The sequence below is a fragment of the Bufo bufo genome, chromosome 2 (assembly GCF_905171765.1).
Source record: "Bufo bufo chromosome 2, aBufBuf1.1, whole genome shotgun sequence".
NCBI lineage: Eukaryota > Metazoa > Chordata > Amphibia > Anura > Bufonidae > Bufo > Bufo bufo.
In genome coordinates this window covers 238,014,053-238,041,950 of record NC_053390.1, presented here as the reverse complement: position 1 = coordinate 238,041,950, position 27,898 = coordinate 238,014,053, and the positions used below count along the sequence as shown (strand labels likewise).

At 45.7% G+C, this 27,898-nt stretch overlaps 1 protein-coding gene across 4 annotated transcripts in view; it reads right to left on the bottom strand.

Annotated features, from left to right (window-relative positions):
• The window catches only part of LOC120988660 (E1A-binding protein p400-like), a 160,283-nt gene that overhangs the window by 8,344 nt on the left and 124,041 nt on the right, over positions 1-27,898 (bottom strand). For 3 of the 4 annotated variants that reach the window (XM_040416264.1, XM_040416266.1, XM_040416263.1), the window contains 14 exons: positions 26,177-26,350; positions 25,886-25,933; positions 25,609-25,736; positions 23,840-23,896; positions 22,629-22,707; positions 22,346-22,537; positions 20,285-20,330; positions 17,364-17,482; positions 16,435-16,621; positions 16,179-16,333; positions 15,597-15,779; positions 14,609-14,774; positions 3,925-4,049; positions 1,689-1,853 (listed from right to left, as the gene is read on the bottom strand). In XM_040416264.1, coding sequence (XP_040272198.1) covers positions 1,689-1,853; positions 3,925-4,049; positions 14,609-14,774; positions 15,597-15,779; positions 16,179-16,333; positions 16,435-16,621; positions 17,364-17,482; positions 20,285-20,330; positions 22,346-22,537; positions 22,629-22,707; positions 23,840-23,896; positions 25,609-25,736; positions 25,886-25,933; positions 26,177-26,350 — 1,824 coding nt within the window. The remainder of the gene's footprint in view (positions 1-1,688; positions 1,854-3,924; positions 4,050-14,608; positions 14,775-15,596; positions 15,780-16,178; positions 16,334-16,434; positions 16,622-17,363; positions 17,483-20,284; positions 20,331-22,345; positions 22,538-22,628; positions 22,708-23,839; positions 23,897-25,608; positions 25,737-25,885; positions 25,934-26,176; positions 26,351-27,898) is intronic. The other variant, XM_040416265.1, reaches the window with a different exon arrangement.

Sequence of the window (27,898 nt, the reverse complement as noted above, 5' to 3'; positions counted from 1 at the left end):
GGCAAATCGGTCTTGACATTCAGCTGCTGCAGGTTACGTCCTGCCTTTTAATGTAAGACACACAATTATCGTTGGTAGGAACAAGGGGCATGGTTAGTGTCATGTTCTGCTGAAGGCAGGACACATGTGATTGCTCTATGGCATGATGGGACAGCAGACACAGGATCAATCAGAAAGTAGGATTCAAGCATGGTGGTAAGAGAGAAGTGCAAATGAGGTAAATTTGGAGAAATAAAATAATGAAAGTAGGAATGGGAGCTACAATGATTGATGGAAACTACACTTTAGAGTGAAAAGTAGTTTATTCTATATGGAAAACAAGGTTTACTACAAAAAGTCTATGGGGAATATTTTTGAAAACTGCGCAGCTTGAAAGATGTTATGCGATTGGTGGCTATGGGCACCAAATACAGTTCTTGATGCCCAACCTGCGGCCCTCCAGCTGTTGTAAAACTACAACTCCCAACATGCCCTGCTGTAGGCTTATAGCTGTAGCCTCTCTGGGCATGCTGGGAGTTGTAGTTTTGCAGCAGCTGGAGGGCTGCAGGTTGGGCATCCCTGTTTTAGACAGTTTCATAAATCGCCCCCTGTGGGTAGCCATAATATTCAGCTCGACTATTTATCCTGCATATCAAGAACTTACAGTTCACCTGTTGCCTAATATATCTCACCCCATGAAAGGTGCCATTGTCATGAGATCATGTTATTCACTTCTAAAGTTATGACTTTTCTCTCTCTATATACATATATGTGCTATTACACGGAGGGCTGAGATGCAATTTGCACCTGATCTTGCCATATGTACATGTAGTGCATATAGCTTGAACGTGAACATGCAATATCACCCTCAGAGAGACTGAAAGAAAGACCATGACCTACTTTTGGGTGGCATGTTAATAAGGTTAATCCTTTATTGCCATTTTATTAACAGCAAATTTAACGAGGGAACCCCAAAAATGTTGATTGACTACTATTGAATCTATTCAAAGTCATGACCCCTTTTGACATGGTGACCAGCAACGTGTCTAAATTAAAGCAGTTCTACAAAGAAACTAGGCTAAATTTCTTACACAGAGATGCTAAACTATTTATATCAAATAAAAAACAATGGTTTCTAATTACTGCTGCTAGGGTGACCTTCATACAATAATTTCCACTATGCAGTCCTGAGGCAAGATGAGCTAAAAGTAAAAATACTGTATTAGCCATTGTGGCTTCAGGTTTTCATACAAGTCAGGGATGGCCAACCTGCGGCTCTCCAGCTGTTGCAAAACTACAACTCCCAGCATGCCCAGACTTCCTTCAGCTTTCAGCCTACAGCAGGGAATGGTGGGAGTTGTAGTTTTACAACAGCTGAAGAGCCGCAGGTTGGCCATCCCTGATATTAGTGGCCACCTGATTAGGTCACCTAGTTCTTGTATCTTAGGGTCCATTCACACGTCCGTAGAATGGGTCCGCATCCGTTCCGCAAATTGCAGAATGGGTGCGGACCCATTCATTCTCTATGGGGCAGGAATCGATGCGGACAGCACACAGTGTGCTGTCCGCATTTCCAGAGTGCATCCCCAGAAATTAATAGAACAGGTCCTATTCTTGTCCGCAATTGCGGACAAGAATAGGCAGTTCTATGGGGGTGCCGGCTGGGTGTATTGCGGATCCGCGTGTGAAAGGACTCTTAAGGCGTTTACCTGTATTTGAGCTTGAACTTGCTGGGTTCCAGGTGCCTTCTGTGCCTGAGTTAAGGACGTTGTCAGGAACTGAGTTTTAATTGCTTGTTGGTTGGTGTAGGTGACTTTTTGCTGCTGTGATGCAGTAGACACTTGAGGTGTCGTTATCTGAAGGGAAAGGTAAGGCTGAGCATTAAAAGCCCAGGGAAAAAGCAGACAGAAAGAGATCAACGTAACTGCCATTCAAAAAAACACAAAATACACTATTAAATATTAGTTTTATTAGTATTTTATATTCGGTAACAAATGGTGACATTTCATTTCACTTTCTTAAATGAAGCAAGGAAACTATATTAAGAACTTTTTTTTATGAAAACAATTATCAAAATCATAAAAAAATATAAAAAATTAAACTATACGTAAAAAAAAAAAAAAATTATGTCAGTGACGTATCAAAGGTTTTAATCGGTGGTGATCAGAGTGCTGAGACCCACACCTATTGCTAAAATAAGGAGACAGAACGTCTCTCTCCTCGCTGCAGGAGAAGTACTTGAGATGGGCTCAGAGACTTTCTATTGAGCCCATCTTCAGCAGTGAAGAGAGAGAGTTGGTCTATGGCAGCGCTTTATGCTTGTTCTAACAATCAGTGGAGGTCTCAGCACTTGAACCCCCATAGATCAAAACCTTTTATATGTTGCTGTGACTTTTTTTTAAGTACAGGGACACAAAATAAGTGAAACCATTTATTAAGTGAAGAAAAAGAGAAAAGCACAAAGTGAGATTACTAACCATTAGCAGCACTGACCACTTCCAAAGGTGTCATGAATGTGGACGTGGGGAGTGCTCAGAGGCATCGCTAATTTACAGGCAGTGTGCACAATAAATAGGTGCCAAGATTCTCCACAAATCTCTAAGACAGGGATCAGCAACCTTCAGAGCTCCAGCTGCTGTGAAACTACAACCCCCAGCATGCAAACATGCTCAGCTGTTCTTATAACTCCTATAAAAGTGAATGGACCTTTCTAAGAGTTGTAGTTGCAGAATAACTGGAGCGCCGCAGATTGCTAATCCCAGCTCTAAGATTTTGCAAACCAAGGGCAAAAGCATGGATCGGACATTAAAGAGGACCTTTCACTTCTCCTGATAGGTCTGTTTTAATAGCTCCATCCATGTCCCATGTAATAACAATAATAATTCTGGAGCATCTATTCTTATGGCTCCGTGTTGTGCCATTCTTTTATTATTTCTACTAGAAGTTATGAATAGTTGCTAGCAGTCTGCAGTAAGGGTACAGAGGTGTGGTAACCAGTTGGGGGGTGTACCTGCACAGTCTGAAAATGGCAGCACTAATTGGATAGAGTGAGTCTGTGCAGGTACACACCCCAACTGGTTACCACACCTCTGTACCCTTACTGCAGACTTCTAGCAATTATTCATAACGTCTAGTAGAAATAATAAAGGAATGGCACAACACAGAGCCATAAGAATAGATGCTCCAGAATTGTTATTACATGGGGAATGCATAAAGCTATTAAAACAGACATGTCAGGAGTGGTGAAAGGTCCTCTTTAAAATCCATGTGGATTTGTTCTGCTGCTGGTGGATGCAGTTTTCTACCATGGGCATACTGTACTTTGCTGTGGATATTCAATGTGGAATCCAACCACAATCTGCAAAAAACTAGCAAACATGCAAAGGTCTTAAAGGGGAAATGCTGAGGTGGTTGTCTATTCGTTAATGAATGCTCGTTTTGGCCTGATGTCAACTCATTAAAGATAAGTAGTATACATATGGACGACACAAAGTCCAACAATATCCAGAGACTATGCAGGTTTCCAGTATCTTATTTATAAAAAAAAAAGAAAAGAAAAAAAGAATAGGGCAACAAAATGGGGGACATTTATCAATGTACTTAAGCCACTGTTGTGGCATAAATGAGTCGCAAATTATCATGTGTGCTTCATAATTTGTAACTTATAATAAATATAAATAATAAATTAGGCGCATCTCACTTTGGCGCACAGAAATTAAGACAGGCGTATGGGCACTCCAATCTTGATGAAGGCACCTCATTGAGTTGTAATGCTGGCGCCACATGATTCACATATGCTGATTTGATGCACTTTTTGTCCAAAGCCAAAAAAGAATGGAAGTAAAATGTAATCTTTTCTGATATTTTGCACCCAGGCCTCTGCTTGGCTAAAAAAGACTGAAAATATGAATCCAGCCTTACATCGTTAATGATTAAGATAATTACCTTCTGTTGACCCAGCGTGGCTTGCGTCTGCAGAGTCTTCTGCTGCTGGGACTGCGTAGTATGGTGCTGTTTTAATTTCAACAATGGCTGCATATGTAATGGCTGGGCCATGACCGTCTGCCCCCCTAAAACACAAAATATATTTCTTAGAGAAGAATATCAACTCTGACCATAGGAAGTCCTCTTTTCACTTATTAAAATATAAGACAATGGTGTGCATGACTCTTCACACATTAAAACAAACTATGTCCACTAGTTAAATAGAGTGTCAGCTAAGAGATATACAGTCCTGATCAAAAGTTTAAGACCACTTGAACAATGGCAAAAAATCATATTTTACATTCTTGGATCTTAACAAGGTTCCAAGTAGAGCTTCAACATGCAACAAGAAGAAATGTGAGTGAGACTAAACATTTTTTGAGCATTCAATTAATTGAAAATAACGATTAAAATGAAACAGGCTCTTTTTCAGCTGATCAAAATTTTAGGACCACATGCCTTTAAAAGGCCAAATCTGTGCAAAGATGTGGATTCATTGTCATTTTCTGTCAGGTAGTCACACGTTGTGATGGTAAAGGCAAAAAAACTCTCCCTTTTTGAACGTGGTCGGGTTGTTGAACTGCATAAGCAGGGTCTCTCACAGCGCGCCATCGCTGCTGAGGTGGGACGCAGTAAGACAGTCATTTGGAATTTCTTAAATGATCCTGAGGGTTATGGAACAAAAAAAGTCAAGTGGAAGACCCAAAAAAATTAGATTTTTTGTACTCCCCGTAAAATCCTTTTCTCGTAGTAGGCATTGGGGGACACAGCACCATGGGTTAGTCCAACTAACACTAGGAGGCGACACTAGACATAAAAAGTGTTGGCTCCTCCCCGTTGGGCTATACCCTCTCCACAGACACTAGGCAGCTTAGTTTGTACCAAAAGCAGAAGGAGAGAGAAGAAAGGCAAGGAACCAACTCCCGTATCGGGAAAGATCAAGAGACCAGCCCGGAGAAGCGGAAGTAAAACAACATAGGGTGGGATCTGTGTTCACCAATGCCTACTACGAGAATTTTTTTTTACGGTGAGTAGAAAAAATCAAATTTTCTCGTGCATGGCATTGGGGGACACAGCACCATGGGACGTCCCAAAGCAGTCCCCGAGGGTGGGAAGAACAACCATGCCACCTGTTGGGCATACAGGTGCGGGAGAACCATGTGACCCAACAGGAGAAAAGCACGGAATAGGCGGGAAACCCCAAGGAGGCCACAGTGACGACTGCCAGCACCCCAGGACAAATGCCTGGGAGAAGGTCCCAAATGCAAGAAGGCGGCAAAGGGGAACACCCAGCTCAGCCAGAGGCTGGAGAGAAAGTAGGACAGCATCGCGTATTGGATCTACCTAACATCCCAATTGTCTCAGGCGAAAGCAGAAAAACCCTGAGGTCAACCCCTGAAGGGCCAGGGGAGCTAGGGAACATGGAATCACTGAAGGCCAAACGAGAGAAACAAGCCATAGCAAGGCTCACATGTGAGTGGAGCGGGTCTCCCCTCACCGCAATGCAGGTGAAAAAGTTAAGCGCCCTTTTGAAAGGAAAAGATCCCAAAGGCGCTAAGGGAAACCACCAACCCCTGGAAAGGGAGGGGGTTGTAAGTAAAAACCAGGAAAAGAGAAAAGATAAGACCTGCATCCCCAAACCAGGAGACGAGGAACGAGCCTCTGAAAACAAAATATCGCTGATAAGCGCAAGACCGGAGAAACTCCGGCGAAACGAATTATCAGGGAAGAAGGGAACCAGATGCAAGCCCAGGAAATCTCAGCAGGGGCACACTGGAGTGAGGGAAGCCATAGAAAGGCTCACATATGAAGGGAGCAGGACTCCCCCCCCCCCCCCCCCCCCCACCGCAAAGCAGGTGATGAAGTTAAGCGTCCTATTGAAAAGTGAAAACCCCAAAGGCGCTAAAGGAAACCGCCAACCCTTGGAAAGGGAGGGGGTTGTAAGTAAAGGCCAGGAAAAAAGAAAAAAATAAGAGAAGACCTGCGTCCCAAAATCAGGAGACGAGGAACGAGCCCCTGAAAACAAAATATCGCTGAGAAGCGCTAGACCGGAGAAACTCCGGCCAAATGAAGTATCAGGTAAATGCAGGCCCAGGAAATCTCAGCAGGGACACACTGGACTGAGAGACATGGGAGGAGAAAGAGAGTACTACCAACAGTCTAAGGAGGAAGGTTCTACAAACAGGAGAAAGTCCCTCCCGAAGGAGACCATAAAGGTGGAAATGCAAACCGTAGCACTAAACTACTCAACACCAGGTACCTAACGTGGGAGGATGGGAAGATAGACACGAATCCCAAGAGGTCCACAAGGCTATTGGAACCCGCAAGGGGAACAATCAAACCAGGCCCCTCCCAAACAACGATAATCCTACAGAATCTGTGTGGTCAAATGAACGGGGACAGGGACTCCAGAAAGGAGTACCGGAAATGGGCTCACAAGGAACCATGAACTGAACCACCAGAGGACAACATAAACCAGAATATCCAAGAAAAAATGAAAAGAACCACCATATGGGAAGGAATTAGCCATGGACAACTAGCCATTCAAAGAATAGTGGCTAGCAATCTGCATACATTGTCCCGGGGAGAGCAAATACAGCGGCTTGGGTTGTACCACTAAAACAACAGACACCCATATGCATAAGGAATGGCGAAGTCGCTATAAAAGAAACGGGAGTGACTACACGAAATGTAGAAACCAGCTGCAACCGACATACAGAAGGCTCCCAGGGAGAGAGAGTACCAGACAGGCGCAGACAATAGCCTGGTCCTAGGGGACTGCCCTCTGTTAGATAGTACAACTAAGCAGAGAATATAAGGGAACACCCGGACCCAGAAGGAACTACGGAACCCTGTCCTATGTCAGAGCAATCAGCAGAAATTCACCTACCAGGCAGGTGTGTGGCGCTCAGTGGTTCTGTCCCTGACTCATCAGGGAGAACGTCCAGCGAGGATAATGTCGCTGACCCCAGAAGGATTCCGTGTGGCGGAGGACATCCAGTGATGGCCAAAAACTGCTGCAGCGGCTGGTGCTCACCAAGCTACGTACCCCAACAAGGAAAAGATCCAGTGGAGATCACTGTACTCCACCAGGAATGGTCCGCCCTGTAATAGAAAACAACGCGGGTACTCCTTTATAATATGGGGAACGCGGAGTGCAGCCGAAAGTAGTATTTGATAGGGATGGCAATAGCAACCCTAGCACAAAAACCAACAACCACCTGGCCATGGTGGAGCGTGGTTGTATGTGGACCACCCACCAGACCAGATCAGCCATATACTGGGTACCCAGAAGTAGCAATAGACAGACAAGGTGGAGGTGGGGGTTGGGCTGGCCCACCCCTGCCAGATATGGCTACCATGTTCATGCTGAACCAGGATGGCCGAAAAGGGAAGTAACCTACATCCGCAGCACAGATTAGAGCCCGGGGAAGGAAGCACCCAGTAATACAGAAACTGTATGGGCCACAGATTGCACCATAGGGCCCAGCACGTGGGTACTAAAAATACACGCCTAAAACCGAGGTAAAGTGGCTGCATGTTGCACTTTTAAGGAGGGTGGAAAAAAAGCCACAGCATCCAGGAATGCGACCGCATTTGGAGGGTACAGGTCCTCAACCTGTAAGGTAGAAATACGGCTGTGTAGTGCAGAGATACAACCAGAGAGGTGCAATGGGTACAGCATCTGGAGATGGCAGAGGTACTAGGTCTAAGATTAGAGCGATGTGGCAGCATTGAGCACCCTAGGACCAGAGAAGTGCAACGGCTGCCACGTTAGCTATGGCCCCTATATTTCGCTCGGGAAGGGAAAAATAGGGCCGCACGGTACCACAAGGAACGACAGGTGCACACCACAATTAAGTAAGTGCAATGGCAACTGAAGGATGCCCACTATTTCACCTAAAAAGAGGGAAACAGGGCCGCATAGTACACCATAGAGCCCGACAGGTGTAATGGCTGAAGCATCAGAGACGGTGCAGGAACTCTACCTAAGAAGGGAGCAAGATGGCTGTTTGGTGCACACTATGATGAGGTTGCAGTGGCAACGGCACTACAAAGTGGCCTCAATATCTCGTCCGGTAAGGGAGAAATAGTGCCGCAAGGTACACCATAAGGCCAGACAGGAGCAACGGCAACAGCCCCTGGAGATAGAGAAGGTAAATAAAAATGAAGGGAACAAGGTGGCAGCCTGGTGCTCACTAGAACCAAACAGACGCAATTGCACAGCAATTGAGAGTGGCCTCTATATCTCGCCGAGAAGGGAGAAATAGTGCCGCACGGAACACAATAGAGCCCGCCAGGGATATTGGATACATCATCAGGAGATGGTGTAGGGACTCTACCCATGAAGGGAGCAAGGTGGCTGGAGACAGACAGGTGCAATTGCTACGGCAATTGAAGGCCGCCTGTATATCTCGCCCGATAGGGGGAAATAGTGCCGCATGGAACACCATAGCCAGTCAGCAGGAACTCTACCTATGAAAGTAACAAGGCAGCTGGAAACAGACAGATGTAATCGCCACGGCATAGAAGCCGGCCTGTATTCTCTGGTACAGGCACTACAAAAGAACCTTTAGAGGCCGAGAAGGGTTGCCAACCCTACAAGTGGCGTTTGCCTGAATTATCAACTTGCCTAGAACATAGCCCCTGGATAGGGGAACCGGGAAGGTCTGTCGTGTACAGCCTACGAGGGCGTACGTACCAGAGACACAGCGTAGGTGTCCCAGTTGCTAAGCAGGGTGACGGTTGCCTTACCTCTGTGCAGGCAGGAGAGCACCATCCGAAAGTCCACTAGAGGGGCACCAAACCTGGTAGGGTAGGTACCACCATGCACATTTGACTTGACCACGCAGAGGGATTCTGCATGGTGGAAGACCGCCTGATGCTCTGTTCTGAGGGAATCGGTGCAGAGGTGTCCCCAGATAGAAGGCTTCGTCACCAGCCTCAGGCCTGTCCTGGGGGACCCGAGGATGCCGAGGAGGGGTGGAAGCTAGTTGAGACCACCAGAGGTTGGTCCGTGGGCTACTCCTTGCGTGACCCTGTATCTGAGCGTGGCTCAGGGGGGAAGGAGACCGCAATTTGTAGGTAGCGCTCCAGCGACTCCGCCAGGGATTGGGCGAGTCAGGCAAGGTTCCCATGGTTCGACATGGAGGGAGCCCATTCAGGGGGGACCTACACACAAAAGGGTGGGAGGGGGGACAAGGCGACCACGTGGAAACCTCCGTAGACAACAGACGCACGTAAAATACGTGGCGATCCGATAGGGAGAGGAGGCCCCATAGAGCAGCAGGGCTGACCTATCTGACCCCGGATGCCACAGTTCCCAAGAGCAGCAGCTATATAGCAGGTGGCAGAGCTGCAGGAGAATGCAGCAATCGAGAGGGAAAGGAGCCTGCGGAGCAATTCAGCCAGAGGCTGCCTACCGGACCCCAAGTAGCTGTGCAGCGCACCCCAAGCAGGAGAACAGAAGATGGCGACCGGAGAGAGCAGGAGCCGACAGCAGGAGGAAGAACCGCCCCTCTGAGAGAGAGCAGAGAACCTGGGGCTGGCTTGGCAGGCAGAAGAGGCCCCTCTCAGGCTCCCCCCACGGAGGGGTGGAGACGGAGTAAGCCCGGGAAGGGAGAAAGTGGGCGGGGAGTTGCGGCCTAGTAGGCCCGAAAAGCCGGGGACTAAATTAGTGGAGCGCGGCCGGGAGCGAACGGCCGCGATAGTGCCCCAGAACTGCCGCAACGAACGGGGGCCAGGTGGGGGAGAGAACTGAAGAAGAGACCCCCAGGGAGAGAAAAACGGAAGGCCAGGGGGCTTCTGGGGCCAGGATACAGCTGAGAGATAAAAGATTCTGCTGGGGCCTGAATCCACAACCTACTGTATCAGAGGCAAGGCACTATTAGAGGCAAGGCATTTACCCACACAGCAATGAGAGCTGTATTAGGTATCCGGGAAGGGAGGAGAGGGGAAAACGCACCCAGGCCCGGGGAGGGTGGGATCCCTAATCTAACATACTCACCCTCAGACGTCTTCAGGCGCAGCAGTAACCACCCCCTCGGCGGACTCAACACGGGAACCGTGGGACTGCCGGAATTCCACTGCGGAGGCAGATTTTGGGACTGGGTGGCTGCCAAGTACCTGAGTACGCGCCCACAGGGGGGCAACTAAAGTGGAACACGATGGAGCCACCCCTGCCGCAGGCCGGAACCTGCAGAGAAGAGAAAGAAAAAATAATTGAAAAAAAAAAAAAAAAGTAGCAGGATGACCTGCACAAAAAGCAGGTCAGGTCTGCCTCCTACGGACACTAGAACAAGACTGAGTTGCCTAGTGTCTGTGGAGAGGGTATAGCCCAACGGGGAGGAGCCAACACTTTTTATGTCTAGTGTCGCCTCCTAGTGGTAGTTGGACATATACCCATGGTGCTGTGTCCCCCAATGCCATGCACGAGAAAATGTCATCAGCACTGAGCCGGAGGATCCAATTGGCTGTCAGTCAAGACAGTGGACGATCCTCGACCCAAATTAAGGCCCTTACTGGTGCTGACTGCAGCCCCATAACCATCAGACGGCATCTGAGACTGAAGGGCTTCAAAAACAAAAAACTTCTTCAAAGACCTAGTCTCCTTGAACGCCACAGAACTGCTCCTTTGGACTTTGCAAGAGAGCACCAAACATGGGACATTCAAAGGTGGAAGAAAGTTTTATTCTCTGATGAGAAAAAATTTAACCTTGATGGTCCTGATGGTTTCCAACGTTACTGGCATGACAAGCAGATCCCACCTGAGATGTTTTCTACGGGCCACAGTGGAGGGAGCGCCATTTTTTCCTTCAGTGGAACAATGGAGCTTCAGGAAGTGCAGGGGCGTCAAACGGCCGCTGGCTATGTCCAGATGTTGCAGAGAGCATTCCTCATGACTGAGGGCCTTCGTCTGTGTGGCAACGACTAGGTTTTTCAACAGTACACAATGCCCGCAGGACAAGGGACTTCTTCCAGTAGAATAACACTCTTTTGGCCCATCCTGCGTGTTCCCCTGATCTAAATCCAATTGAGAACATTTGGGGATGGATGGCAAGGGAAGTTTAAAAAAATAGACAACAGTTCCAGACAGTAGATGGCCTTCGTGCGGCCATCTTCACCACTTGGAGAAATGTTCCCACTCACCTCATGGAAACGCTTGCATCAAGCATGCCGAAACAAATTTTTGAAGTGATAAACAATAACGGCGGAGCTACTCATTACTGAGTTCATGTTTGGAAGTTAGATTTCTTTTTTTTTTTTTTTTTGGGGGGGGGGGGGGGGGGGGGGTTTGAGGTGTGGTCCTAAACTTTTGATCAGCTGAAAAACAGCCTGATTCAGTTTATTTGTTGTTTTCATTAAATTGAATGCTCAAAAAATGTTGTCTCACTCCCATTTCTTCTTGTTGCATGTTGAAGCTCTACTTGGAACCTTGTTCAGATCCAGCCATGATAAATATAATTTTTTGCCATTTTTCAAGTGGTCTTAAACTTTTGATCAGGACTGTATGTAGGGGCAGGAGACAGGACACAATGTATAGCTCTATCCCCGTTTTAATCAACATACAGCTTTGAATGCCATAAAAGTGTACTGGGATAAGTCATCAGTTAATGGTCTGGGAAAACCCCTTTAACAGTGGTGTGTGACCCTATATTCACTATGGCGGGTCAGGTAGAGCATTCAGCTGGTCTCATATCTAGACTGAATATACATTGCCTCATAGAAAGAAATGGAAACGTTCTCTCTGACGATAAAAGGAAAATGGGAAGGGGATAAAGGCCCCATAGAAGATAACAGCTCGAAAGACATTTTGTGAGTGACAGGGTTTGCCTCAGCATTATTTATTGCAGAGAGTATATAGAAAATCATTACTTCTTTATAAACTAGGGGTGAGGGATCTGCTTATACATTTGTCTATGTTGAAGATTTGCCTGTCTGTGAACCTGCAAAGGTGGCTATAACCAAGAAAGCAGGAAATCTTACTGCACATTACTGGTTGCCGGAGTCCCCTTTAACAGATAAGGAGTTTGTAGACAGGGTGAAATGGCTTATCTCTATGGAAAAACCTACCTATATAAGTAGCGGGGCAGAAAAATTCGATTTTTGTACTTACCGTAAATTCTGTTTCTCGTTCATTGCATTGGGGGACACAGTACCATGGGTATATTTTGAATATACCCCCTGGTACAGCGAAATAGCTGCAGTGCTGGGTACAGCATTTGGCAGTGGTGCAAATACCCCCCTGTTAATGGGAAGGTGTACGTACCTGGGACACCACGTAGGTGTGCCGAAATGCTAACCACGTGGTGGGCTGACTTACCTGTGCAGCCAGGGAAGCGCCATCAGAAAGTCCACTAGATGGGATACCAACCCTAGAGAGGAGAGGTTCCTCAGTGGACATTAGTCTTTAACCACCCAGAGATAGGCTACATGCACACGACCGTATGTGTTTTGCGGTCCCGTATGGCATCCGTTTCTTTGCGGATCCGTTTTTTGGCGGATCCATTGTAATAATTCCTATTCTTGTCCGTAAACTAGAAAAAAATAGGACATGCATTTTTTTTTTTGGCGGAGCAACGGAACGGACATACTGATCCGGACAGCACATTGAAATGAATGGGTCCGCATCCTATCCGCAAAAAAACGGAACGGACACGGAAACAAAATACGGTCGTGTGCATGAGGCCATAATCTGTATGAAGGAAGACCGCCTGATGCTCTGTTTCCGAGAGAGGATCGGAGCAGAGGCGCCCCCGAGGCAGCGGATGGAATGGCAGTTGTCACCAGCCTCAGACCTGTCCTGGGAGAGACCAGAGGAAGCAGAGGAGGTGTGGGACATGGTTGTGACAACCAGAGGTCATCCGCGGGACCTAGCAGAGTGTGACCCATCCGCAGAAGGATCCCTGGGAGGGCAGAGGTGGCCGCAATTGTTGGCAGGCAGTCAGAGCAGCGACTTTGCCATCGTAGAGAATACCCTATTGCTTGGGACAGGAAAGAGGCCCAGTCAGGAGAGACAGACGAGAAGTAGGTCAGGGTGTCATGAGAGGGCCTGGGAGCTACTGCGCCAAACAGGGACAGGCTGATCGCATGGCAACCCTTTAGCGCCACATGTACACGTAATCAAGTGGCGACCCCAGTGGTAAGGCAGAGGGGGGACTGGAAAAGGGAAAAAGATGCCAGCCAGAGGCTGTCCTACCAGACCCCAGGTGCTGTGTCCCGAAGAGGTGCTGCAGCAGCTGCAGAGGTGACCAGGAGAGCTGCAGGAGAAATGCCGGCAATATGGAGGTTTCTTCTCCCAGGAGACAGAGGATCTGCGCTCCCCCCCCCCCACCCCCCCTAGGCTAAAGGCCCGCGCTTATCCATGAAAGGATGGATAAGATGGCCCCTCACGCGCCCGGGAGGGGAAATGGAAGAAGCCCGGAAAACCAGGAGGGGGCGGGACGAGCGCGGCCTAGCAGGCTCGAAAACCGGGGCCTCGATTTATGAGGTGGCCGGGAATGCAGCGCCGTCGGCGGGGCGGACCGCGGGAGAACGGGGGGCCCCAGGAGAAGAAATTGAGGGAGGAGGGTAGCGGGGGGAAGCGACGCCCGGAAAGGGGCGGCTCAGACAAAATGGAGCACTAGATGCTCGGACGGAGAAAAACACGACCTAGTCCTGGCAAAAGCCGAGGACTAAAGTAGATGAGAGGCCGGGGAGGCCGTAAAGGAAGCGGAATGACCAAGGAGAAGGGAAAAGGAGCCCCCCCCTCCCAGAGAGAGAAATTCCTCCCCGCCTGGGGGAGAAGGGGTTAAAGAAGGAGGAATAGCACCCCGGACGGCCAAAAAGGTGGATCCCACCCCCTGGCCACGACAGGGGACCTCACCCGTGACCCCCACTAACTCTGGGACACCGTCCAATGTCTTCGGGCGCTGCAGGGTCAACCCCATCGGCAGACTCAACACGGGGACAGTGGGAATGCCGGCATGCCACTGCGGATGCAGTCAATGGGGACTGGGTGAATGGCGAGGTACCCGAGTATGCGCCCGCAAGGGGTGCAACTAAAGTGGAAATCCACGATGGAGTCCCATCCTGCGGCAGGTCGAGACCTGCAGAAGAAGGAAAAATAATTAAAAAAAAAAAAAGCAGCAAGACCTGCGAAAAAAGAGCAGGTCATGTCTGCCTCCTACGGACACTAGACTAAAACTGAAAAGCCTAGTGCTGTGGAGAGGGTATAGCCCACCTGGGCAGAGCCAACCTTTTTGATACCCATGGTACTGTGTCCCCCAATGCCATTAACAAGAAAGGTATTTTTGAATGTGTGGTCTGCTTGGATTGATGAAAAGGCCTTGGTGAGAACTGTGCCTCTCTCGTAGGCAGTATTCAAGGAGATGATAATGTATCTGTATGTTTTGAGAGGGAGGGGGGTGAAGTTTTGTTTGGTCACTGCACTGAGCTTTTGAAAACCTTTAATACCAATTACCTGATTTAAAAGGACAAAAAAAAAGTGTCTGAATAGTATACCAATCTTCCTCTCCCATAGTGATGGGATAAACAACATTAAATTAGCAAAGATAGGTAACAACCACAGTTATTACTTGCATAAATAATGAATGGTCCAAAAGAACTCCCATGTCTGAGAGAGTCATCTACTCATTAGATTTACCTGCTGCTTTGTGAGGTTGATTGATAGAAACACTGATCCCCGCTACTGTAACCGGAAGGGTAGTGACACCTCCAGATGAGACAACGGCAGATACCACTGGTGGCTTGGCCAAAGCAACTTGTGCTGTTTGCCCTGGCTGACCTTGGATCTGTCCTTGAGCCTGGAGCTTAATATTAAAATGGGCATAATGTTAAACTGCTATAAGACACAGTTTTAAAGGGAATCTGTCACCTGCTTTTAGCATTTTAAGCTGTCACCATCGCCATGTTCACTAAAGTACCTTATTTCCTGCAGTCGTCTTCTTACTTTATTTCGTTTTGTCCTTTTGATAAAAAAAGCCCTTTTTATGATATGCTAATGAAGCTCCAAGGTGCCCAGAGGGGCGTTTTTTTCCTCTCTGGTGCCCAGTGACGCCCCCCTGCAGTGCCCAGCCCGCCTTAATTTGAATCCCAAGAACGCCTACTGATCCTGAAATAACCTCCCACAGCACCACCAAAACGGTTCCGCCCCCTCGCCACGTAATCGTCTACCTTCTAGAAATGCCCCGTCCTTCTTCCTGTCGGCGGCCAGAAATCTCGCACAGGCGCAGTACTGCCTGCAGCCTGCGCCTGCGGGATCATCAAGCTCCTGAGGGCAACAGCCCCAAAAGCCTTACTGGGCATGCGCCAAGCCCAGTGACGTAATCTGAGCGCTGTTGCCCTGAGGAGGTTGATAATCGTGCAGGCGCAGGCGGGCTGGGCACTGCAGGGGGGCGTCACTGGGCACCAGAGAGGAAAAAAAAGCCCCTCTGGGCACCTTGGAGCCTCATTAGCATATCATAAAAAGGGCTTTTATATCAAAAGGACAAAACGAAATAAAGTAAAAAGAAGACTGCAGGAAATAAGGTACTTTAGTGAACATAGCGATGGTGACAGCTTAAAATAGTAAAAGCAGGTGACAGATTCCCTTTAATATGTAATGCTTTATATAGCTTCGCTTTTCATCTTACCAAGCGCAGATTTGTCACAGTTGTTCCAGCAAGCACAGCTCCAGTGCGAGACGCAGTTACAGCTGCCAGTTGTTGCGTTTGCTGCGTTTGAACCTGTACTTGTGTGGTGCCAGCCAGCGTGCCCGCCTGAGTAACCTGCTGTGGAAGCTGAAGCTTCTGTTTCTGCAGCTTCAGAAGCTGCTCCTGAGGGGGAGACACAAGTAGGAAACATCAGCTTTTAAACTACTCTATGGGATACTTTTTTTTACTGTATTGAAAAGCACAACAGACCATTGCAGGTGACGCTAGTGAGGCTCGTTCCCGTCCACGCCTGCCATTGGCTGCTCCCCCCCCCCCGACACGGATGTTTTCATCCGTGTACGGGGAGAAGCAGCAGCGGTAGTGCGGGGACCAGGAGCGCCGCGGGGAGCGGTGCAAGTATATTCCATGTGGGGGGCCCGGCACATGGAGGGACACTTTATACTCTTGGATAACCCCTTTAATGCTTGTGAAATATTAATGAGGTTGATCGTTCTTGCATGCCTTACATCAGGGTCCTACAAAACATTCTTAAACCTGTGAACAGACTTCTGGAAATTTTACCTGAGAGATCTTTGTAACAGCCTTTATTTGCCCTGGCGATGCTTGGGCCTGTATCTGGGACACCTGGACTTGCTGCGCTGCCTGTTGTTGCCGAAGCAGCTGGAACTGTGCAGGGGTGATTGTTTTACCTGCCAGATGAACCCCAGTTGTAGTACCTGATGATGAAAATGAGATGAGAAATAAAGAGCAGGAAGGAATAAAAAATTAAAAAAAAAAAAAAAGAAAAGTTTGTGTGCATCAACAAAGAAAGAATTACCTGTTGTCATCTGAGTGACAATGGCTCTGGCCTGTGTTTGAATTGGGGTAAGGTTAGTTGAGACCACTGTCCCTGCAGTGACAGCTCGAACACCTGGACTGGTTGCTATCGTCACCATCTCGGTGGGACCTGTTGGAGTTGTCACTGTTCTTTGCTGGACCACTTGACCAGTTGCTCCTACCGTTGTCTGAAAAGAAAAGTTGTGTTGTAGAGAAAAAAAAACTTGTGAACATTAACATGTGATCAACAGAGGTCAGACAGGAGGGACTCCACTGATTACAAGAATGAAGGAGATGGATTGCTGAGGGCCTTCATATATTTCAAAGACACCATCATTCTCATACTGCAAATTCAGCTCAACCCCATTCACCCAAAACCAGTGCTAAAATTACCAAGGAACCATGAAACTATTAGTAGTAATCTGGCCCTTTAATTTTCATGATCCATGGTTAGATGCACAATCTGATCCGATATTGATGTCATAACCTAGGGATATCTTACAGAATACTCTTAGAATTTATAGCTCTAATTCCATACTTGTATTTTCAAGGTACTTTCTGATGAAGAAATTTGGAGATGAGATGACAAACATGGGCATTGGTCGAATTTCAGGTTACAACATTCATCATCAATTACATGCACAGACATGTGCAGGACATTTTTTAACGGCCATCACACGTCCATTTAAGACCAATGATAGTCTATGGGGTTATTCACACGGCAATTTGAAAAACTGTTCTATCTTGTCCGTTTTTCGATGAGTGACTGCCCCCATACAATTAAATGGGCCCATTTTTAACGTCCGTTTCTCAGAAAAGCATCAGTAAAAAAAAAAAAAAAAGTCAGTTAAAGAGATCCAATTTTTTATGGGCATTTTTTTTCACTGTTGGGTGCATGTAGCCTTATCAAATTAAAAAGAAAAAACTTACCGAAACTGTACCAGTTACCACTGGAGATACCAATCGCTTGTTAATGGGCTGGAAGGTGGCAGGAGAGACCCCTGCAACGCCTGACACTGTGTTTACAAGCACGTTTGCAGTAACCGTTCCTGGACATAATAGAAAAGATTAAAATCTTTACATTTTTTGGTCTTTATACAGTACTCATGTATTTATTTTTTACATTTCATTTCATTGTATTGCTACAAAAAATAATTCTGAAATCATTTAAGATATTTTTGTATCAATGTCTATTTAGCTGCTTTAATATAAAACCATTATATTAAAGGGTAATTGTCATATTTTTTTATTTGCTAGTTTATTAGAGCTAGGCATGTATTCCTGAGTTAGTCTGTCAATGATTGTCAAAAGATCTGTAATTACCTAATAACAGCTTTCATTAACGTCCCGTCCCTTTTCACTGCTCCTTTAAAAGACAGTTGCTATGGCTTTTCTGTCTCCGGCTAAGGCTACTTTCACACTAGTGTTTAAGTTTTCCGGTATTGAGTTCCGTTATAGGGACTCAATACCGGGGAAAAAACGCTTCCGTTTTGTCCCCATTCATTGTCATTGGGGACAAAACTGAACAGAACGGAGTGCTCCAAAATGCATTCCGTTCCGTTTAGTTGAGTTCCCAGACCAGAGTGTAACTGTTGCAACATGTTGTATTTTGCTTTCTGTCCTGGGAAACTGATCAAGACGGATCCGGCATGACCCCCCCAATGCAAGTCAATGGGGACGAACCCGTTTTCTCTGCCACAATAGAAAACGGATCCATCCCCCATTGACTTTTAATGGAGTTAATGACGGATCCGTCTTGGCAATGATAAAGATATGTTAAAGATAATACAACCGGATCCATTCATAACGGATGAAGATGGTTGTATTATCAGTAACGGAAGTGTTAAACAAGCAAAAACGCTAGTGTGAAGGTACCCTAAGAAGACAGAGGGGCGGTCCTTCACACTGCATGCCTGCATTAGGCTTCAGAGTGAGGAGGCGTGTCTCTCAGTAAACCAATCTGATTGGCTGGCAGGGAGCTGCTGGCTACAGCAAGTGTGTATATGAAGTTTAGGCCTCAGAGAACTGGCAGAGGAACCTTCTTGAGAAGATTCTCATATTGTAGGATTCAAGACAGCCGTAACTAAGGGGAAAACTCAAGGAAAACAGTGGTATGTGAAGAAACTAAAGATTGCTTTAAGCATAATGCTGCTGCAGCAGTAACATATGCTAAAATGTATTTTTTTGATGAAAACATGACTGTTACACTTTAAGGCCCTTTAAAGGCCACGTTCACAGGCAGTATGTTGGTCAGTAGGGATGAGCGAATCTACTTCGAATGAAACATCCAAAGTAGATTCGCATAAAACTTTGTTCCAATACTGTACAGAGCAGGATCTCCGTACAGTATTAGAATGTATTGGCTCCAATGAGCCGAAGTTATTGCTTTGCGAAGTGTCTCGAGACTTCGGGCAATAACTTCATAAATGAATTTGTACTGGGTACCTTGGAACTGAACCCGAATTCAGGAAATGTTTTTTGTACAGTACAAATGAATTTATGAAGATATTACCCAAAGTCTCGCGAGACTTCGCAAAGCAATAACTTTGGCTCATTGGAGCCAATACATTCTAATACTGTACGGAGCTCCAGCTCCGTACAGTATTGGAACGAAGTTTTATGCGAATCGACTTCGTATGTTTCATCCGAAGTAGATTCGCTCATCCCTATTGGTTAGTATTCAGCATCACTACAAGCCAAAACCAGGAGCGAAGCCCACAGTTAAGAAGTATAATGGAAAGATTTGTACTTCTTCCATGTTTTGGACACAAATCTGGTATTGGCTTACAAATACTGATGGAAAATACTTGCAATACTGTCATATGAAAAATGTTTTCCATTACTATATTTTCTAACAGATATGCTCATGTAGTTGCTTACCTAATGTACATCTTCCCCATGATATATATTTTTTTCTATTTAGGCTCCCCTGACCCTTTTTCACCATGTAAACAAATAACCGATTTGTTTCCATCCTGTATGTAGCACTTCCTGTTGCTGTATCCAACCAAACCCATGATGCACTTCTCCTTCCTCTATCACGGCTCCAGCACCGCCCCTAACACCCACCTACATAGACACTCCCCTATCACTGCCTCTAACACACCCATGGACATATCAAAGGGGGGAAAAAAGAGTGGCATGGACATGGTCATGTGACCCAGAACAGAGGACAGGAATGTAAAATGACATTACAAAATGTTAGCTACCTTCTGAAATATATATTCTTTTGTTGATGTAAATAGCTTTAAGGCTAAGTCTCACAAGAAAAATATGGGTGTATTTATTTGCCCCTATTGAGGCCACAAATCCAAGCCTGCTGGTCAGATCACCTGAACTAGCAGCATCGTAGCTCCCTATGATGCTGTTGGTTCGGGTAATCAGACCCTCAGTTTAGGTGGAATTTGCGGACATAATGGGTGCGCAGAAATCGCCTGTTAAAATTCAGCTTTTTGCTGGAGTTTTCAAGCTTGCACCTTGAAACCTGCAGCATCCTGATGTAACATAAATAGCATGTACACTGTGCATCTGAAAAACATTTTTTTTTTTTATAATTTTTCTCCCATAACTTAAATTTAGAAAACTGCATCAAAATGTGAAGTAATGTGATTGCAGTTTTTCAAAGCAGCCGTTTTAGAATTCTTTAAGAAGTCTCATGCACATGCAAGGCAATAACACAGCAAGATTGCATGTACGAACATGGTTTTGCCGATGCTGTCTCACTGGTATCACTGGTTCAGCTATGATTTGCACAAAAAGACAAACATTTTAGCTTAACCTGTGTGTTTTTTGAATAGGAGAAATAAAATTATATATATATCTATATATATATAAACAAAATTTACTCTCACCAGTAGTAATCGTGGTTCCAGGTACAGCAGCTTTGATGGTACCAGTCTGTCAAAAATAAAGAGTTACAGCATTATAAAGAACTGTTATTTTCATGAAAAACAGAGCTCCAACCATTAAATACTTGCATTATGAAACTCATTATAACCTACAAATGAAAAAGTCAAAAACCTTCAGCTGACGTTCTTATCCTATAAATGATACAGCCTCTTGATGCCAGTGTTTGACAGGTCAAATGAGGGATACTACAGTTCAAACCAATTACTTCACCTGGTGGCCCCTGCCTGTGCTGGCACCATTTTACTAGCAGAGTAGGAATCAGCTGCCTTCTCCAATCTGGAAAAGAACCCCAATTTTCCAGCACCAGACCTTCTGTAGAGTACACAAAGCCACCTTGATTTCGTTTTTGTGTGTATAGATAGGTTTCAGGCTACTCTCACACTTGCGTTTTGGCTTTCAGTTTGGGAGATCAGTCATGGGCTCTCACTAGCGGTCCAAAACGGATCAGTTTTGCCATAATGCATTCTGAATGGAAAGGGATCCGCTCAGAATGCATCAGCTTGCCTTCGTTCAGTCTCCATTCCGCTCTGGAAGCGGACACCAAAACGCTGCTTGCAGCATTTTGCTGTCCGCTTGACGAAACTAAGCCAAACTGATCCGTCCTGGCACACAATGTAAGTCAATGGGGACGGATTTGTTTTCTCTGACACAATCTGGTACAATAGAAAATGCATCAGCCCCCTTATTACGGATCCGTCTTGGCAATGTTAGGCTACTTTCACATTAGCGTTTCAGTCAAGGATTTGCAAAAACGCTTCCGTTACCATAATACAACCGCACGCATCCGTCATGAACGGATCCGGTTGTATTAGGTCTTCTATAGCCATAGAAAATTCAATGGGGGACGGATCCGTTTTCTATTGTGTCAGAGAAAACGGCTCCATCCCCATTGACTTACATTGTGTGTCAGGACGGATCCGTCTTGCTCCGCACCACATGGCAGACAGAAAAACGCTACAGGCAGCGTTTTGGTGTTCGCCTCCAGAGCGGAATGGTGACTGAACAGAGGCAAACTGATGCATTCTGAGCGGATCCTTTTCCATTCAGAATGCATTAGGGCAAAACTGATTCGTTTTGGACCGCTTGTGAGAGCCCATGACGGATCTCACAAAGGGAAAGACAAAAAGCTAGTGTGAATGTAGCCTTACAGATAATACAAACGGATCCGTTCATGAATGATGCATGCGGTTGCATTACTGTAACGGATCCGTTTTTGCAGATCCATGACGGATCCGCCCAAAACACGAGTGTGAAACTAGCCTTAGTGGTGTGTGGCACACTGGTACTGTTTATGTGCAGAGTATCATGGAACTACTTATGTCTGCTATACCGGTCAATGGTTGTGACAGTTTGCCCTTATCCATACTTGAGGAACTCTGAAGTAAAGAAAAAAATATATAAAAATCTATTCAAGCTTTAATGGGAGGCGTAGAAAAGAATTGACTTTGCAACCTAACTACATTATAGTTCATGGGCTTGCTCACAAAAGTATTCTGGACTTTCTTATTTCCCCATATAACTTATGCACCTCAAAACATTTCTGCTGTCAGCCTAAGGGCCCATTCAGACGAGCGTAGTGCTTTGCGGATCCGCAAAATACGTATACCGGCCATGTGCGTCCCACAATTTCCAGACCTCCCGTGGGCGCAACCATGAATGACAAGACAAGAATAGGACATGTTCTATCTTTTCTGCAGAGCCGCGGTACGGAATAACGGATGCGGACAGCACACGGTGTGCTGTCCGCATCTTTTGAGGGCCTATAAAAATTAATGGATCCACAGACCTTCCGCAAAATTGCGGAACGGGTGGGGATCCGTTCATACGGCCGTGTGAATGAGCCCCAAGTGTTACAACTCTACCTGATGTTTCAGGTAAACATCTGTCCCAACTGTCAATGTTATATGATGGAACAAATAAAAATAAAATGGTATATAAAAAGCACATCACAAATGATTCTGAACCCTCGTACTGTAAGAATTTATAACCTCATCATTCCTTACAAGAAGTGCAGGAGTTGCTATGGAAGGTGTGCTGGGGTTAGGACCCTTGGCTGCAGGTTGCTGCTGAACCACCACTTGTGCCTGAGTCACGGCAGGAGCTGGTGTTTGGACTGGTGCAGGTTGTGCAGCTGCTGGCTGGGCTACTTGTCCATTCTGCTGTGGCTGCTGCTGTGCGCGGACCTGTTCCAAAGCCTTTAAAACATGGAACTTGTTTAAATACTCATTTATCCACAGAAATACCCACAAAAAAAGCTGGGAAAGGTTGCAGAATGCAGAAATTCACCTTCTTTTCTTTGGCTATACGATCTGCACGCAGTGATGCCACTTGAGTTGGTAGCATGGGTTTGTCATAGTTGATGCCACTAGAGGGGAAAATAAGAATTTGTGTGTATACAGAAATATAAAATAAATTAATCAAAAATCAAATGGTGTTGGTTTGAACCACTTAATATTTAGTGGCGTCGATTCTCTACAGCTCCTGCATTGTAAAAATTAGATTAATACTTTATATTTTTTAGCACCAAATGTACAGAATAAGGATAGCAGAAAAAAATTTAAGAATTTTAGGACTGACATCATAGATAACATTAACCTACAAAAAGGCAGCTCTGTCAATCTAGACAGCTATAATTACCACTTGTACCACATCCAGAGTAAACTAAAAACCAAACAAGTGGAATAGTGTATCAAAAAATGTCATTTATTATAAAATATAAAAGATATGGAGAACAACAGGATGGTATACAGTACACGGAGAAGCACAAGGCCAGTCACACCAAAAGCACCACCAATGAAACTGCGCAATGTAAGGCACAGATAGGTACGACCAAAAGGTAAAGCTGAGGCTCAGGGATAACCAGATTGGTATAGCATATAATGGTCTCCCCAATTAGGGTATAGTACACAAGGTACCACAGACCAGATATGGTAGTCCCAAAGCCGTAGCTAACATACACGGAAATGTATAGGCACCACAACCGGCCAATGAAAATAACACAATAAATATGGATCGCTGGCTGATTTATTTTATTGTGTTATTTTCATTGGCCGGTTGTGGTGCCTATACATTTCCGTGTATGTTAGCTACGGCTTTGGGACTACCATATCTGGTCTGTGGTACCTTGTGTACTATACCCTAATTGGGGAGACCATTATATGCTATACCAATCTGGTTATCCCTGAGCCTCAGCTTTACCTTTTGGTCGTACCTATCTGTGCCTTACATTGCGCAGTTTCATTGGTGGTGCTTTTGGTGTGACTGGCCTTGTGCTTCTCCGTGTACTGTATACCATCCTGTTGTTCTCCATATCTTTTATATTTTATAATAAATGACATTTTTTGATACACTATTCCACTTGTTTGGTTTTTAGTTTATCATAGATAACATTACAAAAACAGCTGTGGCTGAATATACATGAAATACATTAAATGAACTACAAATGTAGCTACTAACGCATTTATGGCTGGACTGTGATAATTTCTTTAGCAGTTTACCTCTCTGATAGCACAGATGCATGCTTGGGATTCTTCTGGAATGGATTCATGCCCAACCTAAAACAGAGAACCACAAATCAAACACAATAGATTACTTAAATGGGTTGTGCAGGCAGTATATATTGAGGAGTCATCAATATCTAAATCGGTGGGAGTGTTGGACCGCCGATCAGCTGGTAGCGTAGTGTAATTACAAGTACTCGCTCCATTCAAGTGAATGGAGTGAGAACATTTAATTACACTGCACATCCAAGACGACCGGCAGTGTAATAATGAGAAAGTAGCGCTGGCATGGAGAGCTGCCTGCTCTTCAAACAGCTGATTGGTGAGGCAAGGGTGCTAGGTGACAGAAAATAAGTGGAAGAGAAAAAAACATGTTTGGTAACGCAAGACTTCCTAAATCAGAATTACAAATTACTTTCTAAGTAAAGGGAGCATTTGTTAAGGGAACCTGTCACATTGAACATGGTATCTGAGCTGAGGACAGCATGTTATAGAGCAGGAGCAGCTGAGCAGGTTGATGTATGGTTTTGCATGAAAAGACTCTTGTATTCATTCAATTATATCTCTGCTCATTCTGGGCTTTGAAGTCAAGGAGACGGTCCTAACAGTGACGGACAGCCTTCCCTCTATGACCGTGCATACAGAGACAGGCGTCAGCCACTGATAGGACAACCACCCTGAATTGAAAGCCCAGAATGAGCAGGAGTTTCAGTTGCACAGCATTGTTGTGACAGGTTTGCTTTAAAAGGGTTATCCAGGTAAAGATATTCATGGCCTATCCTCGGAATAGGTTATCATCACATCGGCGGGGGTCCAAGTCCCGACACCCCCGCTGATGAACTATTTCAGGGAGCCATTGTGAACACCGGAGCTCTGGTTAGTGTTGTAGGCTCCCAGCAGCTTTCCAAGCACAGCGCTGTCCATCGTACAGTGGCTGTGCTTGGTATTGCAGCTCAGCTCCATTGACTAGAATGGTCATCACGTTCTCCGGCGTTGTTTACTAAATAAAGGCGCACCATAGGGTGAATACCGTATGGAAAGTTTTAAAAAAGTTACTCCAAATGGAGGCTCACCTTTAAGGGTTGTGCAAATGTAAGGCACAACCCTATTGTAGACGTGATGGGAAAAGATTTTTACTTTCCAGAGAAAATGGTCGGTGTGCAGCCACGGATGTAGATCCCCTTGAATGAGTGTGCCCGAGACCTCACTGAGAATTATTGTGCAGATACAGAAATGGCCATCTTTCGGCGCAGACGAACCAACCAGTCAGAAATAGCAGGTCTTCAAACGTTTTTTTTTTTTTTCAGAAACACTTCACACAGTGCTGTTTTCACCTGAAGGGGACGTGTTCCCCCGAAACGCGTTTTGTAAAGTGTTTCTGGGGGGAAAAAAAAACGTTTGATGAAGACTTCTGCTATTTCCGACTGGTTGGTTTTGTCTGCGCCGAAAGATGGCCGTTTCTGTATCTGCACATTGACTATAATGGGGCTAAGCTGCAACTAGGCCATGTGACTGATGTACAGTGATCTCACATGACCTAGAAAGAGGCTGTGGTGCTCACAGGGCACCTGGCTTCTTCTAACAGCTGATCAGCTGGGGTCCTACTCCTGGGACCCCCGCTGATCCAGAAGATAGGTCATCAATAGTAATACCCAGATAATCTGTTTAGGTATACAAACATATGTTTGAGAGCCAAGACACAGAGAGCCCAAATTGTATTACCATTAAAACATGTGTCTAGTGTATTTTAATAATGCTCTACTCACAGAGGTTTTATGGGTGGGCTTCTCTTTCCAGCAGTCATCTTCATCAGCTCAAAACGCGTTGTGTATAGCTGGCTATGCGACAATCCCTCGTCTTGTGAGTAAATCTGGCTGGTCCTTAAAGGTTTATTCTAAATAAAAGTAGTATAAATAATAAAAAATTTAAGTCAACGTTGCACTGAAAAACCGCACACTTCATTCTGCCAGAATAGTTTGCCTTGTGCTAGACGGTTAGGACATTAATTTTGAAACAAAAAAAAAAACCTTTATTCAGACATACCTTAAATATGTTTTCTGACTTCTTCTTTGGACTAGCCTCATACAGTAGCTGCAATATAAATAGGAAGGATTATAACTTTCATTTACAAACCAAAAATATAAACCAAATAGTGATGATATACTGTAATAGGTTATTAAAAAAACATACAAATTGGAAGACTATTGACACATTTACAATGTGAACGGAAGAAGTGTGCCTTTTACTATTTACTATAAATGCCTTGAAGCAGTATCGAAAAAGACTCAGTAATATGAGAAGTATCAGAGCTTCCTTTTGTTACGTTTCACTTACTTTGCCTTCCTCTCGTGGAATTATAACGTTCTCATAACGGCAGCGGCACTGTTTGGATGAGCGGTAGATCCGACTGCAAGAGTTTACTACATCACTCACTAGATCCCAGTTGGGTGTATGCGCTGGTGACACAACTGATAGATTCAGAGGGAGCTCCAAAAGTTGTTTTACTGCCTGCAAGGAAAGCCCATGCTTATAACGGGAGGATGCAAAGATAATTAGCGTATTTTTCGCCCCATAGACGCACCCAAAAGTGGGGGGAAAATGCCCCTGCGTCTTATAGGGCGAATGCTGACATTTTTACTCCGCTAACACTAATACATCGCCGCCTGCGATGTATCAGCGGGGAGGGAGGAGGGGCTGGATGGCGGCAACTCGCGGCGGAGCCCGGTGGAGTCACTGTACTCTAATACACCGGGCCCTGCACACACAAGTATTCATATGTAAACTGTAGGCAAATGATATGTAAACTGTAGGCAATCCATATGTAAACTGCAAGGGAGCGCAATCCACATAGTACTCACTATAAAACTCCTGTACTAGCAGGCAGGCGGGCCGGTCACTCACTTCCTCACGTGCATGCTCCTCCCACTTTATTAATGAAGTAGGCGGAGCAGGCGCGTGAGGAAGTGAGGGACCGGCCAGCCTGCAGTGCCTGCTAGTACAGGAGTTTCATAGTGAGTATTATGTGGATTGCGCTACCTTGCACTTTACATATAGATTGCCTACAGTTTACATATGAATACTGGTGTGTGAGGGGCCCGGTGTATTAGAGTACAGTGACTGCACAGGACCCCGCCGAGATTTCAACAGCAGTTGCCAGCCTCCACCCCCTGTATTGGTGTCACTATTTACTGTACAAAGGGACACTGTTATGGGGGATATCTGTGGATAACACATATATGGCATAAGATGCTATATACGGTATGTGTCATGCACAGATCCCCCATAACAGTGCCATCAACAGATCCAGCGCCATCCAAATATCCCCCCCATAACAGTGCCATCCAAATATCCCCCCCATAACAGTGCCATCCAAATATCCCCCCCATAACAGTGCGTCATTCACAAATCCCCATAACAGTGCGTCATTCACAGATCCCCCTATAATAGTGTCATCCACAGACTACCATTAGTTCAAAACCCACCAAAAGCACACCTTTTGGTTCAAAAATGTTTTTTTCTTATTTTCCTCCTCAAAAACCTAGGTGCGTCTTATGGACGAAAAAGCACTGACAAACTGCCAAATATTCCACAATTATTAGCTTCTAAATCTACTCTGTACTCAGATGTATCAGACGTGTCAATTGATTTGATTTTCAGAATAACATTTCACTATATTAAAGGGTTTCTGTCACCAGAATTAACCCTATTAAATTAGCCGACATTAGCGATGTGCTAATGTCATCTGAACCTAACCAGCTTATTCCTACTTTTATCTATGCCCCTGTTACTCCAGAAATATAACTTGTATAATATGCTAATTAGCCTCTAGGTGCAGGGGGTGCGTTGCCCCTGCTCCTAGAGGCTCCGTTCTCCCAACTCTGGTCACGCCCTGCTACACTAGATTGACAGGGCCAGGTAGCCTTCACCTCCAACTGCCGGCACTGTGCGCTGGCAGCCGGCGAGCGCCCTTCACTCACTTCGCCTGCCTTCAAATACTGAACGGGAAGGCGCAGGCACGAGATTTACACGGCAGACAGGGCCGGCAGTAGGAGACCA